Source organism: Aythya marila (assembly GCF_965140915.1).
Source record: "Aythya marila genome assembly, chromosome: 6".
Classification (NCBI taxonomy): domain Eukaryota; kingdom Metazoa; phylum Chordata; class Aves; order Anseriformes; family Anatidae; genus Aythya; species Aythya marila.
The window spans coordinates 17639037-17658251 of NC_139047.1; the positions used below are offsets into that span (position 1 = coordinate 17639037).

At 36.8% G+C, this 19215-nt stretch overlaps 1 protein-coding gene across 1 annotated transcript in view; it reads left to right on the top strand.

The window, feature by feature from the left end:
- The window catches only part of OLA1 (Obg like ATPase 1), a 95302-nt gene extending 79028 nt beyond the window's left edge, over positions 1-16274 (top strand). Inside the window, exons 8-11 of the mRNA XM_082763557.1 lie at positions 8577-8717; positions 9403-9499; positions 11565-11687; positions 15756-16274. Coding sequence (XP_082619683.1) covers positions 8577-8717; positions 9403-9499; positions 11565-11687; positions 15756-15857 — 463 coding nt within the window. The 3' untranslated portion in view covers positions 15858-16274. The remainder of the gene's footprint in view (positions 1-8576; positions 8718-9402; positions 9500-11564; positions 11688-15755) is intronic.
- The last annotated feature ends 2941 nt before the right edge of the window (positions 16275-19215 follow it).

A 19215-nucleotide genomic window follows, 5' to 3' on the forward strand; every position in this document is an offset into this window, starting at 1 on the left:
GCAGCAGCAGAATGGTACCATTTCCATTATTGTTTAAGTTATAATTGGTTTTGATCACTTTAATGGGGACTATAATATAACGAGGTATTACTGAAGTTGTGAACATTAGATCAGAAAGGAATGTTTAAAATGAATCTCAAGATCTTTATTCTTCATGAATGATGCTCCTTACAAATGTTTAAAATAAGGTTACCTTGTTTGACCGTTGGTTAGATGGAATTTGTTGTATAAGGTACTGGAAGTCTTTCCTTACTGAAAGCTTTATTGGCAGGAAAATCATGCTGGATTGTTTTGCCTCTTTCTTGCTCTCTTACCATCTTAATATTCTTGAATTTGGACTGGGTTTTAGAGATCAAGAACTTGATTTTTCTGTTATGCAGGCTTTATTTCTCCATGTTATAGAAGTATTTTGTCCTTTAACTGACATCTGTTTTCAGATTACGGGTAACATCGTGTTCTCTGTTACGATTTCTTTCACAGTGCCCACATCTTGCAAACCCAAAACAACTAAACAAGCTTTGTGTTAGTTAAATCTTGATACGAAATATGTTCAAAAAGTGTTCAATAGCATAACGTTGTAAGTGAACTGTTAACATCTTTGTCTGTTTTAACATACCACAAAACAGTGAATACTGCCAGGTAGTTCATCTAGAACAGATAAACTGAGAACAGTATACTGCTAACATATTGTACTACATCAGACAGTTTGTTAACAAAATTGTGTCTTGGGTGTGAAGTGCTTTTACATGAATTTCCAGAAGTATTACCTTGATTTTTTTTCTTGTCAACTAAAGTTTTCTGCCTTGGAAGATACATTTTTTTAGTGATCTCATACAGGATAATTGTGACTGAGGACTTGTCATATACCAGCCTTCTCCAGTAATAAACGCTGAAAATCCTGATTGAACCTGGCTACGTAGCTTTGCTCTTTTTTGAGTGGAAGGCTGACTTAATGCATTCCTGTCCCTCAGTCTTCGGCTGCTCCTGCACCATCGTCCCATTCTGTTGACACAACTGGGTGTGAGGATACACGGGCAAGTGAATTGATCCAACTTTTAAAAGGGATATAGGAGTGAAGAAATGAATTCCCTCTCCGTCCCCAAGCTGCATTTTGCCAGATTGTTTTTGTTGGTGAATGGCTTGAGTATGACTGCAGTGAGTGCTGGTAGGACCCCTGCTCCATGTCTGGCTGGTAGCAGAAAAGCAGGTGTAACATCTGGATGGACAAGGAACAGGATGAGAAGCTCACGTCTAGATTATAAAAGACAGATTATAAAAGACATTTCTGTAGAAACCGGGATGCAACGTGAACTAAAATAGTAGGTGCAATACTGGTCACCCCATTTACCAAATGATTTTGTAGAGTTAGAGGAGATTTAGGATAACAGCAGTGATAGAGATCAAGGCCATGGAAAAACTGGCTTTGACATACATGAGGCAGAGAGCCTGGAATTACTTACATTTGAAAGGAGAACGTTAAGGAAAGTTATAAAAACATCTGAATAAATGGCAAATGACAGTGTAGATCAGAAACTTCTATTCTTCTTTTCTTGATATAGTATCAGTTGAAATTACAATTAAGTTAAAAATGTGTGAAATCAGGTCTGGTAGAACGGAATACTTTATATAACTGTTCTGTCATAAGATTCCTGAGATCACAGGATGTGTCAGAAGTCCCCAAAATTTTTGCGGTAAAGAATTTTAAGGACTCTTGCACTTCGTGGTGTAAGGCCAAAGTCAGTGTGTGGTGGGGGTGCAAGTGGCACCTGAGGGGTGAGATCAGTTCTCCACTCTGGCCTCTGGAAATCCATCTGGATTCAGCGAGTAGCTTGGGAGGCAGGATCCTGAAGGGGATATGAGCATCAGACTCTGGGAAGTTACCAAAGATGAAAGAAGTTGAAGCATTCGGGACGCGCAGAGCAAATGAAGGTGTGAGCTCCCACAGCTCTCATCCCAAGAGGCTGTGGGGAGGCTCCTGGCTAGGGAACAGCCCCGCAGGTGGGATGCAGTGGCTGGCTCTGAAGTGTTGCTGTGAAGTACTTGCAGGTGAGGGCAGGGAGTGGGAAGGGGCCTTTTGAAATCTGAGGGTTGCTGTGTTCTTCCAGACCATCTGGGAACCACAAATAAAGTAGAATAAATTCCTAAATGTCACTGATGGTTTGAAATGGGATCACCTAGGTCAGTAACAGGTACTCCAAAACTTTCTGTAAGTCTTTTTTCTTTATAAAAAGCAAACTGTCATGGTGGGGAAGAAAGTACCTTTTTATTCTTTAATATTTTCCTGTTTAGTCTTCCTTTCTGTTCATGTGGGGCAAGAAGAAAGGGATACCCTCAAAAAGAGCCAGGTAACAGTAAAAGTTACTGCATGTTCAACTGTTACAACAGAGTAACAGATTACAACCGGAGCTTTGTTTCCCATTCTTGATTTCTTCTATTGACGTATTTTGTGATACAACATTATTATATACATTGGTTTCATCATTTTCCCTGTTCCATTCTTCGTTGATAATAGAAATTTAGAATGAAAGCTTACTTATGCTGTGCAGGTTTGTATGTATCTCTACCTTCGTACGTGTGTATACCTACAGTGCTGAGAATAGCAGGACCTGGTCTTTGTGGAGTCTGCATGCTAACAAAATGGAAGGAAAGGGCATCACCTGTGAACTGTATTGTGTAGCACTGGTGCTCAGATAAATTGGATTTTCCTCTCCCCCCCCTCCCCCCCCCCCCCGAATCAGCTAAACGTGATGGTTCTTATTGCAGAGGCATTTGGGACCTGGCCAAAAAAAAAAAAAAAGACACTTTCCTAATTTGTCATCACTGTAGATAACTTGTGGGTTATGGATGAGGCTTCAAAAGAAGGCAGCCACAAAGAGGAAAGAAGAAACAAGCAATTTCTAATAATTTTTTCATTAATTTCAAGATAAACATTGGAACAATTCAGCTGCTTTTAATTATCTAGAAGCAAGACAGTGGACAAGTAGTACCCAACAGGAATTTGTAAAGACAAAATTGTCAGATATCTGTGATAAATTTAATGGCCTTGTATATTGTGAAAAAACATACTAATCTATGTATTGTGATTTTTATTAAGGCTTTAAAGGCTTTAATGCCTTACAGCATTTCCATAAACAAGATAGGAAATTCTAGTTAAATGGAAACTACTGAAAGTTTGAGTGTGAAAGATTGGTTGGAAGATAATACACAGAGCACAGTCATCAGTGGTTCACTTTCCAAATGGAAGAATATCTCATTATGAGATCTGCTGAAGCGGCTGCTGGTTGAATACTGTTATGTATTTCCATTAATGAGCTGGATGATGAGCGTTCTTGTTAAATCTGCAGATGACCCCAAACTAGGAGATGTCCAGGTATGCAGAGAACAAAATAAGAATTTAGGAGCATCTCAAGAAATAGAGGAAATCATTAGGTAAAAAAAACGAGCTAGGGTGCAGCTTCTGAGAAGAGGGATTTTAGGCAGGAATAATCAACTATGCAAATACAGCATTAAGGACAAGCTAGTCACGTGGGGTTGTACAAAAAGTTATAAACTGAGCATGAGATAATGTTGCAATACTGTCACACAAAAAAAAAAAAAATCAAATGGTGTATCAAGTTTTATATACAGAAGAGTTATCTGACGAATGTGAGTTAATTCTCTGATGCTCCCCCACCTTATAAGACCTTATTGAAAGCTCTGAGGAGTGCTTTGGAGACCATGTGCCTCCAGGAATATTTAGACCAACTGGACAGTCCAGAAAAAAAGCACCGAGAATGGTTAGAAGTTTAGAAACGAAGAGCTGTAAAGTTAAAATTAATATGTGGCTGATACAAGGAAAGCTCTAAATAAATGGAAAATAATTTAAAATAATAATAATAAAGACCTGAGTCTTAAAGTATCTTAAAAAAAAGCTTTTCAGCAGTGGGGAAGGAAGCACTAAACACATTGCCATGAATAGTTTTTAAAAACCCTCAGTTGCTCAGAGCTATGAAGAGAAAGAACATGTTGAAATTCCTAGTTCCTTGTAGTCTTGCTCTTATCTGTAGATCTTTTTTTTTTCTTTCCCTCCAGTCTTCTGTATGTTTTCATGACTTTGTTTAATCTTTATATTTCTTTCTCCACCTTTCGGTCTTTCTTGCAGTGCTACCTGGTATTTTCTCTTTCCCTGCCATGCTGTTTTGTTTCTGCCAATTTCTACTCTTAGTCCAGGCATTGGACAGAGAAGCAATTGTTTCTCTCCCATGAGTTGGATGGGTGAGTTTTTTTGGTCTTGCTTGTATGAAAGCGTACTTTGACAAATCACCTTTCTTGTCGGGGTCAGTTTTTCAGATCATCTTATCTTGCAGGGATCCACAGAGCTTGCGTTCTCTCTGCAGCTTCTCTCTTCCATCACCTCTTCTATTTCCATCAGAACTCTGCCTCTGTTCCCAGCTGGATCTCTCATGTGAAACTCAGCTTGTCAAATGTCGTTCTGTAGTTAATGTACCTTCTGCAACTCTTGTATCTATTTATTTTGGCTGTCTGCAGGTATTGGTTTCTTTTGCTTCAGGAACCACCACAGTTTTACAGCTCCCTTCCCTTCTCCACAGCTCCCTTTTTTTGGTGCTCTTTGCTTATTGGCCTTCTCAGTGACAGCCCTGATTTTTAAATCTTTTTTCCAAGGTTGAAATCCTGTTCTGCATCCTGGTTTAATGCCAGCAGTTAACTCTGGTAGTCATCCTGATCCTGCTGCCCTTGGAGTACTGGCTTCTTTAGTTTACTTTATCCTTGTCAGGCTGATTCCAGATAAAATCTGGAATGATGCCTTTGTTTGTTAAATTAGGGGATCTAGTAGTAGCAAGAAAACGCTTAGGTCTTCACAGTTTTTTCCAAGTTAGTAGTAGATACCTTGTCATGCTTTTGTCCTTCCTTGTCTATCTGCCACCAGTAACTGTGTTAGGCGTGTCAGTGAGCATCTTAATTCCTCTTAGCCCTTGTCCCAGAATTTTGAGTGCCTCCTCCATGTGCAAGTCATTCAGATCTGGTTTTGTTCTTGTGTCAGGCTTTTACAAAGTCTCCTTTTTAATTTAGTTTTAAGTTCAACTTTTATCTAACACTCTTGTCTTCGCTGGGATGTCTGGTGGTCCTCCTGTCTGTTTGGCCGATATTTTTTCCCAGAAAGTATCTTACTGTCCATTTGTGGAGAACAGAGTCAAATTTCAATTCAGGAACCCTCTGTAGTTGCTGTCCTCTTCTCACAAAGCAGTTGGAGGGACAACTGGACCATCTCAGTAGGGGAGCACTGCTAGTTGCCTAAAAATGCTCTGAGACATCCCTTGCTGTTATTACTGAGCAGAACTAGACGAAAAGCCTTTCTTCTTTCTGCTGTATGGTTTATAATCAGAATTTGGTTCTGACTCTGCTTCTAACAGCATTTTTAGAAACGTGATCAGGAAAGAAGATTTTTTTTTAATTGCTTGTAGTGTGTACACTGTTTGCAAGTAGTTTTGAGTTTACTTTAAGTAGTGTCTTCATCTTTCAACTTTCTTGTTTCTCAAAGTTGAAATAGTTCCAGCTGTTAACCATGGTCGTTGATTCTTCTGCCTGTTTTAATGTTTCTTTTCATGTTGTTAGATTTTACCATGTTTCCTTAATTGAGATTTCCTGTTGTCAAGTCTTCTCTCTCCGCCTACAGTCCAATACCCTTTGTAATTCATTGTCATGTAGCATGACAAAATGAAGAAATACTCCGGGATTTGCTTACCCTAACATGTGTCCAAGTAAGTGTGCTAATGCTGTTCTGTTACAGATGTCCGAGTATTTCCATGGAAAAATGATGTGCTCAAATAAAACAGACTTTGACGTTAATTGTTACTATTTCTTAAGGGAATTCCGTTCTGTTTAGCAGACTTAGTTATCTGTTTAGCACTACTTGGTTTAAAAGCAAACTTGCATGACCACTTTACCAATCATTAGTCAACCATTTCACGTTGGGGAAAATTTCATTTAGAATATGTATCAGTATTTGTACCTTTTATTTTTGTTTGTTTTATTTTGGTCACTGTGAGGGGAATTCCTGAGTGCTTTTTAGTAATTCTGTGACATTGAAAGTCACAAAAGTGAAACACTCAGGCAGAGAACCCGACTGTCTCTACAGAGTACGATGCAGTACCGTATCTTTTAGCGAGGCTGTAGCAGGTCTGATGTCAGTCACTTCAGAGACCTTTAGACCTCAGTGCTCATTTATTGCTAAAATGTACCAGTTCTGCTCCTGCATTATGAAGATCATCTGTCAACACTTTGAGATATTCTCCTTTGTTATTAAGCTTGTGATGCTCTACACTGTCAGGTTTTTTGCCAATTATAGTTAAGGTACAATGGTGTATTCACTGGATCAAAGTCTCACACTGGCGGTAGAGGAATGATTTGTAAGTCTTTATTCATCTGAATTGTACAATAGAATACCTGAGGAATGCAAATAATCCCTCTAAGGACTCAATAGAAAAGCTGTTAAAATGACAGTCTAAGACTATTATTATTCTGAATTGGTGTTTTAGCCAAAGTAATTATTTCTTATCTTGTTGTTCCACAATAGTTCTTAGTTTATTAGTTACGATGACCATATTTACCAAACAGAATTTGAATCCTATTTTAGGTACGACTTTCATGCCCGTTTCAGTTTTTGAAGTTTGCATGTTTAATTCTGTCTTTCACTTGGTACATTATTTAATTAGTCCAGAGGCTGCTGTTAGATACTTTTTTAAAGAAAAGAAAAAAAAAAAAAGGATGTATGCACAGATGTTGAAGTACGCTTATGAATAGCAGATACACTCCTAGATATGTTTTCCATAAAAGGTTGGCATTTATAAGCTGTGAACTTTGATATCCAGTTTGTTAGCCAAAGTAAATTAGTTAACTACAAACGTCAGTTTTAGAAGCGCTGTTAAATGTCACATGTGGTTTCAGGAACGCACCTTAATTGTGATTTTCAGTTCAGATGTGTCTGAAGGCAAAAGTGTTTCAGTATCAGTCCTGGATACCAGACTATTTTCATTGGATAACTGGAGGAAAAAAGATTAGTATAATGAGGATTGAAAACCACTGATGGGGTATTTACATAAGTAAATGATAGAAGGACCAGCTTTATATAACAAACGTGTGAAAACTGTTGAGTGAACTTTTATATTCTTTGTCCCATCTAAAGCCCTACTCAGTGGGCCATGCACTTAATCTCATAATAGCTCTGATCCCCTGCTATTTTCTTTGACAAATGTGTGTTGATGAACTTGTGGTTCAGTTCGTTTTTTTTTTCTGAAGTGACATTTGCATTGATTATTTAAAGGTTTGCAGGCCACAGTTTCAAAGCACTTTAGTATAATAGCAGTTAAAACCTTAGTCTAAATCTTGGAGATTAACAGGACTAAGAAAAAGAACTCAGCAAGCATAAAACCCTATGCTGTATGGTGGGTGCTTCAGGTTTGAAACATCGATGGCACCCAAAGTACTGTATTTTGTACTTTTTATCTTAGCGTGCAGGAAATACTCTCTTGCCTGTTGTGCTTACTTGCTGAATGCACAGAGTTGTCCCCATTCTTACCGTTCCCACATGTTCAGAAATAGTGCCCTGTAGGTAACATTGTGAACAGTCATCAATCCTTCCAGGTCATTTATGGATATCTCTCTTACATGTATAATAAATAGCATTTACAGTTCTAAGTGCACTGTCTGTGTTTAAAGATTGTTCGATATCTGAATAGAAAATATTTGCAGAATTAACAGATCTTTAAACAATCCATTAATCTGTAGTTCTAAATGCTTAATTTCATTCAACTAAAAAAAAAGAAATAAATCAGATGTACAGTTAAGCTATTGCCGATGCTGCCAGTTACAAAGGGAAAACAGAAGATGAGAAATAGAAAATTTGATTCTTTATTTTAAAATAATAGTAGTGTAATATCTTGAAGCTTTGTCCTGGGGAGATAATAGAAAGGTGTGAGAAACTAGTAGCAACATGGTCCTGTATTCATTAGCTATGGCATCCTCTGAGATCAATAACCAGAAAAAACAGGGTATAGCTTGCTGTCTAGGAGCTTACAGTGTGTAGTGTTTTTTTCTGTCTGCTAATATTAGTTACCTTAGCCACTGAGAAGAGATGTTTATATAAAAAAAAAAAAGGGGGGGTGGGTGGAGATGATGTCAGAAGAAAAACTGAAGACCCCAGTTTTTGCCACATTTGATGAATTTCACCTTTGTAAGTCTCAGAAAAATGACTTCCACAATCCACAAAGTTTTATTCAGTTACCATTTTAGATTGCAAGTATTTAACCTCTACCAAAAACCTAGTTATTGTCTCAAATTATGCCCATTTCTTATAGATTAAATGCCAAACAGAAACCAAGAAACAGTGAAATGTTAATGGAGTACACCTGAAGCAATTGCTGCCTGTTAATGCCTTGACCTTGGAAAGCAATACACAAAAAGATGGCATCATAAAACCGTGCAATTCTTATGAATATGTATGTGCTACTTGATAATAATGAATGTGGTACAGCCATGCATGCACTACAAGATAATGTTGTGCCCTTTGTTGTCTACAGGTTGATAAAAATTAAAGAGTGGGTGGACAAGCACGACCCGGGTGCTTTGGTCATTCCTTTTAGTGGGGCCTTGGAACTCAAGTTGCAAGATATGAGTGCTGAGGAGAAACAGAAGTATCTGGAAGAGAACATGACACAAAGGTTAATTAGCATTCATTTTCCCTACACTTTATTATCAACTATTTCCTTGCAGTAATTTAATTGCTTGCGCTGATAGAATAATAAATGACAGAGTAATTACCATTATAAAGAGAGAATCTTCTCCTTTCTTTACCATGAGACAGAGTGAAAAGATTTATTTTAAATTAAGTTTTTAACTGTCATCTGTCATCTCTGTACAGTGTTTTAATTATAACATAGATATTAGTTATGTATATTTTTGAGAAGGAATGATCACCAAAACTGTTTCGTCATCCATGGGGATCAGGGATGGTGGAAAAAAATTTGCCATAATTTTTCTGAAGAACTCTAATAAATTGTTTCAATATTGAATTTCAGTCAAACAGTTATGCTTTCATGACCCGGAGTCCTGAAAATTGCATGAGACCAAAAGTGCTGCCTGATAGGGTGTTTTAAATGGATCCCATATTTCTGTATCCTGTGGAATAAACAAATCAAAATACTGTCTTTATGATGTTGCAGGAAAAAAAAAATAGTTCTTCTGAAGAGAGTTCAAAGAAAAAGGCTACTCCGATTATCACGGGGTTTTCAAGTAGATCCAGTGTCTTCCAAATACGCAATGTCTTTCCACATAAATTGATTACTTGAGGCATTTAGCTGTTTTATGTGTATACGTTGAATGAATTGGATTCATTTTTTTTTTCAGTGCTTTAGCAAAGATCATTAAGGCTGGATATGCGGCACTCCAACTAGAATACTTTTTCACTGCAGGCCCAGATGAAGTGCGTGCATGGACCATCAGGGTAAGATTCATACTTATTCATCAGCTATATCCAGTTCCACACTATTGAATTCAGATTGATATCACTGACTTTGAAGTTTGTCATGGTGGCGGTTAGCTAGTCATTACAGATGAGGTTTTTGTCCAGGATAACTTTAATTATTTGTGAGCTGCTGAACAGTGAAAGTGGAGCTGCATTGATTGAGGCAGGTAACAATTGATTCTGCCTATTACATAGTCTGAATTTCTTCATCCTGTAGAATCTGTCTACCCTCCTCCTGTGGTCAGAGATAAGACGTACCAGTATTGTGCTTGCTTAATCTGTGTGACTGGGTTTGTCTGCAGTGAAATTGATGTTGCTTTTCATTTTGTATTCACTAAGTTTGTTTGGGTTGCGGGTGGTTCATTCCTCCTTTGCTTTGCTCGGATTACATTTTCAGCAATAAAAGCAATATAACATCATTATATTCCTCGTGGATACACAGTTGGGCTCCAAAACCTAAAATCAGTGTGCAATAATTCAGGTCGTTTACTGACTTTAATATTTAGACTGAATTTATTTTGGTAGTTTTATGTGTGTTTATCCAGGAACTTATGTAATGCCTGAAATTAAATTATGTATTTTAAATGTTGATGCAGAATGATTACAGCCATAGAGATTTACTAATTTATTCCCAGAGGACAGTAAGAGCTGAGCTGTAGTGGTTTGCCTTTGAAAATAGAGTATAATATAAAAATTACTATTGAAAAATATTTTGAAATGCATGCAGTTATAAATTCTACCTTAAAATTTATAAAAATGTCAACTTTAGGAGATGCAGATCTGTCACTGAGCTTTTATTTGCTGCATCATTATGTTTAGAGCTGTGCAGTGAATTTCAGTGCTGCATTTAATTTCATTTCAAAGGAATTAATTTGTTTTCATTAATCAACATAATTTCCAGTAAATTTATATTTTTCCTTGATACTGCTACAGATGTTCGTGTATATATTTCAGCACATTAAACTTACAAGTGTGCTTTAGAAATTTTTTTTAGTCTTTTCATCTGTGTCTCCTTTTACGTGGTAACTCGTAGCTAGTGTCCTTGAAATAGCTACCAAAATAATATAAAAGCGGAAGTTCTGTTCTTTTTAAAAGCATGTTCTGAAACTCTGCTGTTTTCAGTAGGAGAAATGCTTGCTCTTTATTAGAAAATTTGAAAGCTGGTTTATCTTAAGACTGATTGTAAGTATCTTTGATTTAATGTGCAAAGATATTTAGTCAGGTAAGCATCAGTGAGTAGCCATATTAACCCAATACATCTTTTATTGTAAAAACTGTGCTTTACAGTGTCAGACTCCTTAGCACTTTAACATGCTTTATTAAGCAGCCTTTAGGTCACCATTATTTCTCAAATTTCTTTCCATGGCTGTGTGTGCACAGAATGTATGTCCTTGTAATTTAAGGCATACAGTTATAATGCATTCTACTTTACTGCAAAAGCTTAAATTATCTCCTAATATTTGCATGTGATTTTTAAAAAAAATTTTTAGTCATTCAGTTGTTGACGTTTTGGTAAGAATACTCATTTTGTTCTACCTTAGACTTACTAAAGTTATTCCAAAATAAAAATAAGCCAGTATATATAACTTGAGATTCATACATAATTTTTGATTACAAATATGATTTGCCAACGAATGTTATCATTTAATTGAAATTATTTGGATGTGACTAAAAGTCTAGAGTATTCCAGATTTTAAAGTTATTTAAAAATCTATATTTTCTTCACTTTCTGTATGAAGAGCTAGGGATCGAAGTGAATCCCACAACAAAACACAATCATAGCTTCTAAAATCAATATTGCTGTTTATACCTATTAGGAAAAAACAAAGCTGCCTTTCTTTAATATCAGTTGGTTTATCTGTGGCAAGGGCATTTATCTGTGTGTCCCAATATTGAGAATTACCCAGCTGTATGTGAGACATTTTAACTGATACGAAACAAAGTTTCAACAGATCCTGAAAGCATATCAAAAAGGAAGAAACCTCTCTCCTGCAATCAATCTTCTTAAATGCAATTAATTTTCTTCCGGTCTTTCCTTTGACAGAAAGGGACGAAGGCTCCTCAGGCAGCAGGGAAGATTCACACAGATTTTGAAAAGGGATTCATTATGGCTGAAGTAATGAAATATGAAGATTTTAAAGAAGGAGGTTCAGAAGCCGCTGTCAAGGTGAGCTTCCCATCTTTTTCTTCTCCCTTCCTCCATATATACCGTTTCAAGTGTATTTTACATTGGGAAGATGTTCTTGATGTTAAATGAATTTGGCAGTAACCTTCCTGTAGCAATAGACCAAAAATCCACTGTCTATTTAGGAAAGAATTGAAATGCACGAACTTACTGACCAGGAATGCAACAGTTTCAGTGTCCAAGACATGACAGATTATGGACTGTCAACCCTAACACCAAAAGCTAAGCTGATTTTTTTTTTTTTCCTTAGCTTATATATTAGTGTTCAGAATGTAATAATCTTTAAAATGAACATGCTTTTGAAAAATCAAATTTTTACAGTGAGATAGCAGATTTTCAAATTAAAAGAAAAGCAAGAAACACAGAAAATGTTTCTTCCAACAACATGTCATATTGTTTTGAGCTTGCAGTGAAGGTATTACAGTTGTCAAATGCAAATATTTAAGAACATTTAGAATTTAAGAATATTTAGGAATTTTAAAATTTACTATGGTGTTTTTAGGTCTAGTGGACTCCTATTTTAGTCTGCGATAGATATAATTAAATCTTAAAATTTACTATTTAAATATTTAAATTGCCTTCTGATTGATATCTTATTAAAAAAATGCCATGCCTTACTCTGTTTAGAGTACAGTAATAATTGTAGGTGGCCTACAAAAATGCATTACAGTAACTGATTTTTTTAGTTACTATTTACTGAATAGATGGTAAAGATTTTTCATGAAAAACTTTTATTGAGCTCACACTTTGTAGTTACACTTCTGTTAAGAAGAGTTTTATCTGCTTTCTCAACACTAGAGGGCAGAGACTGATTGGGTGCCCAAAGTTGTGCCCTTCTTATAGCTAGCAAATTATATCTGATCTGAAGTTATTAAATACAAAATTAACTTGTACATGGCAAATAAGTGTCATAAGAAAAGCAGTTCTTCTCTGCATTGCTATTGCACTATTTCCATCTTCTTTAAGCAGAGAAACTTCCTTTTGTTTCATATGCATTTGATTTCTCATTTGGCATTGATGTTTTATTAAGATTTGTATTTTATAAAATTGCAATTACAGAGAGCGTGAGTTTCATTTAATCCATCCCCGTATTTGAAGGTTCCTGCACACTAGAATGTGTTAAAGAATTTAAAAGGTTCGGCTTTATTGTTTGCTATTTGATAGCTTGAAAGGTATGCAAAACTGTGATTTCAGATTCAGCTTATTCTCAGTGGTATCGCTAAGGAAGATCATACTGAGCAGCGGGGCTTTAATAGGTTTGTTTGAACCCCAGGAAGTGGGGGGAAAAAATCCCAATATAATTGGTTCGTTGCGGCATGTGAACTGTGTTATGAAAAGGGAAGTAAAGTTGTAGTTGTAAAGTGAAACCACAGCTATAAATAAATCTAATATTCCGTAGTCAGAAACCACTTTACGTAACCAAGATTCAAATTTTGCTAGCAGCAGTTTTTGAAGTTCAAATCTAACTGTTCTCCCTAAGAAGCTGCATCAGTCATGATCTATTGAATTAATCTATAAGCATCTTGCCTGTATATTGTGACTTGCTTTTCACAATGCAAGATTCTAGACACCAAACTTCCACGTTGAAATTATATTTAATGACTAAACTTCCATTATTTTGAATGAGCTGTAAAGCAAGCATATTTGCCTTTGTTATTCAGTTTTTAAGTCAGTTAAAAACAGCAACAACAAAAAATTGCTCTTACAAAAATGCTTGATATTACTCTAGTCTTTCTAATTTGCATTTAATACAATGTTTCATGCTTTATACAATACTAATTACTTCTATATTGCTGGTAAATTTCAAAATTAAATTTGGGAGCCTTTAGGAGTCAACTGAAATGACAGTGGTAATGGGAGTTGCTTGCTTTGTATGTTATCAAGTTGATCGATTTTTAAGTTTGATTTTGTGTGTGTCTAACACCAGTACAGCATAACTAATTTAATGCCAGTGCTGTGAACTATACACTGAATAGCTCTGTGTGGGCTTTGTAGTCTACAGGGATATCACATTATTAGCAATCATATCTGCTTAGGCAAAGCTGGCTTCTACAGATGGCTGCTTTCAAGTGCAAATGAACTGGTTAGACGTGTCTTGTTTAATACATACTCAAGATTCACAAATGGGTATTGATTTTTTCAACCAGTGTTTCTGATAGCAATGGAAATGGATTAAATGGTCTCTAGAGAATTTAAAGGAACACTGTCACTTTTAATTAACTGTAAACTGGTAACAAAAAATACATAAACTTGTACTAGTGTGTCAAAATGTATTTAATTAAAGAAGTCCATGCCACTTTGACAGTGTGCAATACTATGCTTTAAAAAATTGTATTGTTACTTCATGGAGATCAGGTTTTTCTACAAATATGAGAGTAATAAATGTATTCGGCTGTAAAATGTCTGTGTACCTGTGCCTGCAGCTTACACTTGCTGATGATTTTTACAGCACTGTTTTATTAGTGTTTATGCCATCAATTAGTCTAATTACTCTTGACTTTGAGCATTATTAGGATCTTCAAAGGAAAGAACTGCTAAGACTACTTGAAAGTAAAGCTTTTATAGTCGAGCAAATTTCCAGGGGAAAAATATAAAAACATTTGTAAAGTGTTATTTATTATCTATTGATAGAGTGTCATATGAGATAAGGTCAATTACTGCGGTACTAAATATTTATTGTTTAGGCTGTTTTATCTGAAAACTTCTGTAGGCTAGCATCACTGGTGTCATTTAAATATAAGGAAAGACAGCGACAAGGTTATCGTGCTTCTAAATTCCTCAACAGCAACGTGCGGGAATACGTTGCTTTACAGAGCAGGTTTTGTGAAAGAAAGGTGTCTAAGTTAACTATGTACCATTAATCTGATCTGTTCTACTGCAACTAAGGTCATTAGTTAACAGCGTTCCTGTAATGGGATCTTAGCATGCCACCACTGTGATAGTGTCATTGAGAATAATGGCACAGTGAGGTCTTGCATGGAAGCACTTTCTCCTGCAAGAGGAAACTTCAAAACAGGAATGGTTATTGAACTAAAGCAGAAGCTCTCAACTTTTCCGTATCGTAGATCACTTTTCAAGATAAATGCAGCCGTAGACCACCTCCTGCCCAGTCTGTCAGTCCTAATGCTACGGCTTCTCTGTAGCCTCAGTAATACTAGGTTTAATTACAAAGAGGTAAACATAGAGAAGTATAATAATAAATTCTAATGCGGAGAGTACTGATACTTAATAGATTACTTGCCTATTTTCTGATCTTCTCAAGTACAGCGTTTCCACAAGGAATTTTCTTTTCATGTCTTTGGTCTATGTACCTTCCCCGTATCCTGGTTTCAGAACCTATCTGCTCTTACATCCGTCCTTCTGATGTCTGCATCATAAGCAAATTTGTTCTAAAGGAAATTCTGACAGAAAGACTGAGCCTATATTTTATACTCCTGAGTCCATCGTTATCTGGGCATCAGCAGACGAGAGCCCCACTCGAAGCACGAGGCGGGTACCGTTGTAACCTCTTTGCACAGTGTTTCCATCTTTGGTTTTGGCAGTACTCGCTTGACCTTCATGGGATAGTGGTAATAGTTTGTGTACAGGTATGGGAGCCATGCAGCCGCCGTGCAGGCTGTTAGGGATTGCTCTCTCCAGCAGTACCATTTTAGATTCCTGCCACTGCTGTTTGCCATCTGAAGGGTTTTTTTTAGATTAAGAAAATGAAAGCCTAAAAGCTGAAAGAAAAATATTTGAGTTGGTTTAGTCTCCTTTATTGTAAGATTTGCCAGGGTTCACAGAAATGTTCTGGATTTACCACTTTATAACGTGGAAGGCACTCAAGCGCCATCAGTTCAGTGGAGGCTAAATTATTTGTGGATGTTTTATATGTGTGTAAAACCCAGTTCTGTTAAACTGAGGAGTGCTGTGTGACTGTCAAACTCTGAAGCTGAAGCAATACTTTTTTTTTTTTTTTAAACCAAAATGTATTTAAATAATTATAACTTGGAAATACTATAAAATATCTAATGAAATAACCAATTTTCCTTTTGTCTGTTGTATTTGCAGGCTGCTGGAAAATACAGACAACAAGGCAGAAATTACGTAGTGGAGGATGGAGATATTATCTTCTTTAAATTTAATACACCTCAGCAACCCAAGAAGAAATGAGTATCAGATGTTGTTCATTGCTCAGAAATAAACTGTGCTGCTTCAAAAAGCGTATGAATTTTTATTTTAGAATGGAATATCTGGAAACAAAAATCATACAGTTTTTACCTAGGGATCCTCCCCTCCCCCAGTGAAATTATTCTTGTTTGTTTTGAATTAAAATATGGCACCTCCAGTGAACATGCAAGTTCACTAAATGTGAACAGCTTTGCATTTCAAACGATTAAGACCCTACTCCAAATTGTAGAAGCTTTTCAGGAACCATATTACTCTCATGATACTTCATTAATCTCCATCATGTATGCCAAGCCTGACACGTTTGACAGTGAGGACAATGTGGCTTGCTCCTTTTTGAATCTACAGATAATGCATGTTTTACAGTACTCCAGATGTCTACACTCAATAAAACATTTGACAAAACCAGCCTTGGTGTGTTTGGGGATGTCTGTATTGACTGACTGTGGTGTGCTGAATGCGATACGGCACCTGGTGGATGCTGATTACAGAATTTTAAGACGTGTATGATACAGTAACTGGCAGTGTGGGGCAGCTGCAATTGTATCTTGAAAGTGAGTCTTTCATGGGAATCAGAAGATTAGGATGCCAATGATTTGTCTCAAAAAAGTTAATGAATTTGTAGATGGACATTCACTGAGAGATGATAGTAAGGATAATAAAAATGATGCAGCGTAAATGATTTTTATGGGAGAGAGCAAACGTATATAGAAAAATCATGTTTTTCTTGGAGACTGAGGCTTTTTTCGCTCAAGTCATTTTTAAAGAGTATTTCATTCTCGCCTTGAAATTATTAAATTGTGGAGGCTGGAGCAGCGGTGCCTGATGTTGTGTGTTGTCCTCTTGGGTCAGGATTTCAGGCCAGTGGAGGGTGACACAGATAGTGTTGTGAGGGAAGAGGTCACGCTGTGCTGGCAGGTGAGTCATTCTGCTGAAATAAGGCTGCAGATATGAATACTTTTTTTTTTTTTCTTTTTTTTTTTTAACCATGAGGGAGAGCTAGTCTTTTTGGGTAACACAGGAGAGTAAGTTGTTGCCAAAAATAGAACCAAGTTTGTACTTTCAATGCAAGCTGTAGGATTGCCCTTGCTTGCAGTATGTTTAATGTATTTAAAATAGCCTGATTATTTTTGGAAGCGCCTGTGCCCGTGATTTCGGCTACAGATTCCATGGGTCAAGGCTGGGGGAGATGCGGGTGTTACCCATGGATTACTGGTGTGTCAGACCTCTTGCATCACTGTGATAAATTTGCTTGTTATAAACTTTGAAAAGGCAACGTCTCACTGGCTGGCCTCGCCTCCATATGAGATTTGGGGAGTGCTGCTCGTGTCCTGCGCTGAGGCTTCCCTTGAGACACCGCTTTTGAGCTTCAGTGCTCGTCCTTGAAAGAGCAAAGCATGGGTCTTGTCATGGGTCATGGGTCAGTCAAAGCCAGGAGGCTTGTGGAAAAGTTGGCATCATGCCTTTAATTGAACTGAGGAGAAAGAGGGAGGGCAGATGACTTCAATACATAGTTGTTGATTTTGTTTTAAAGAGCTTCTCCTTCTTCATGGTGGCAGGAGGGGGGAGAGTATTTTAAGGCAGGGAAACTGGGACTTTATGTGTTTTTGCAGCCCTTGAAATTCTCTTCTGTATCATTTCCCTGGTGCAGCTGGTGTTTGTTCTTGGCATTATTTTAATGTTGCATAATTGAGAAAAAATTAGGAGCACAAAATATTGTCTTAAAAGTCAAATCCAAAAGAAAGTAGAACCTGCCCGTTTCTCTTGGAAGTTGGCAAGGTGCTAGTCACAGAGAAAGGCTCGTGCTGGGCTACAGACACAGTGAAAGGTGAGAGAGAAGTAGAGTGTATGTGCTGGAAAAAGAGAAGTCACCTCTTTGCTGCGCTGGTACCAGCTAAACGTGTTGTCTTGTCTATCTGAAATCCATTCTGGCTTTCAAAGTATTCCCATGCCCCCTAACTATTATATGTATAAATAAAGAAGTTGTTAGAAAGGACAGCACAATTAATGGATTCCTTTGTATTGTTGCTTCTCTTCATTGCATTAACAAGCCATATTTGTTTGAATGTTTATACTTCACTATATGTCCCTGTTCTAAAAATACAAATATTTAGAAATTGAAGTAAGTTGTACTAGATAGGCAGGTTTTTGAAGCTATTACAATATTCTGAAAATAGAATCTGAACTTAAAAACTTTGCAACATCTTCTTTAAGAATATATATACTATATATATGGTATATATTTCAGCTTTCTTTTTCTATTTCAGTGTTCTTTTTAACTACTGAAGCTAATAGATTATTCCAGAATAAAAGAAGTTTTATTAAAAGAAAGAAAAAAAAATCTGATAAGCTCTGTTACTCCCATCTCTGGTGACTTGTGGTAACTGCTGCATTAAATACATGCAGTCAGTGTTTCTCTTCAGTGGTTGTATACGCTTAAGAGGTACCACTCACATCTATCCTGTAGATAGATGTAACAAGTTTCAAATGCTCTGTTTTAAATAGAACTGTGATTTTAATTTAAGCCAAGCACATATCATTTATGCATTTCAGTCTGTGCAGGTGATTAGAGGTGCAATGTATCCATCTTGCTCACACTTTCTATTTAAAAATAAATATCTGCAAAGTCTTGATGGCCCGTACAAGCTGAGGCAGAGAATGGTGAGCAGAAGGAGACATTTTATTCCCCCAAATGAAGAAGGATAAGAAAGGATTTTAGGCACTGTTCTTCCAAAATATGGGAAGTAGGGGATTTTGCAGAGAAGGAGGAGTACCAACCCCTCCCATTCGCTTCTGTGGATTCACTTTGAAAGCATGTTCAGATAACGTTGCTGTAGACAACTCAGGGCTTTTTGTGATCTTCATTGACACCATCAATAACAATATTTAGGTTAACCACAACAGTGCTGCACTTGGATACTCCACTATGTGACATTTCAGGCTGATAAGAAGCATGGGGGTTTAACTTTTAATGACTACTTGTAGTCAAGGATACCTCTCATGTAGGATAAAATTTTCTGTCTTAATTGGCATTTCCCAGAACAACACAAGGGCAGAAGGCTTGGGCTTTCTGTGGGATTCAAAATACTGAATATTATCACAATGTTGTTTCCATTGTATGCTACCTAAAGTAAAACAGCGGGCATGCTCACACATGAACTCCTAACCACCTGGAAATTAGGTTTGTTTATCCTGCTAACTGAAAATTGAAGGAAATATCCTGGCAGGATAAGAGCCACTGGGATGTAGCTGGCCACCTCTTGGCTGTGCAGCTGAGTATCAGCGTGGTCAGAATATTCCACAGAGAAATGAAGGAAATGTCTTCATAAACATAGGTGTTGGT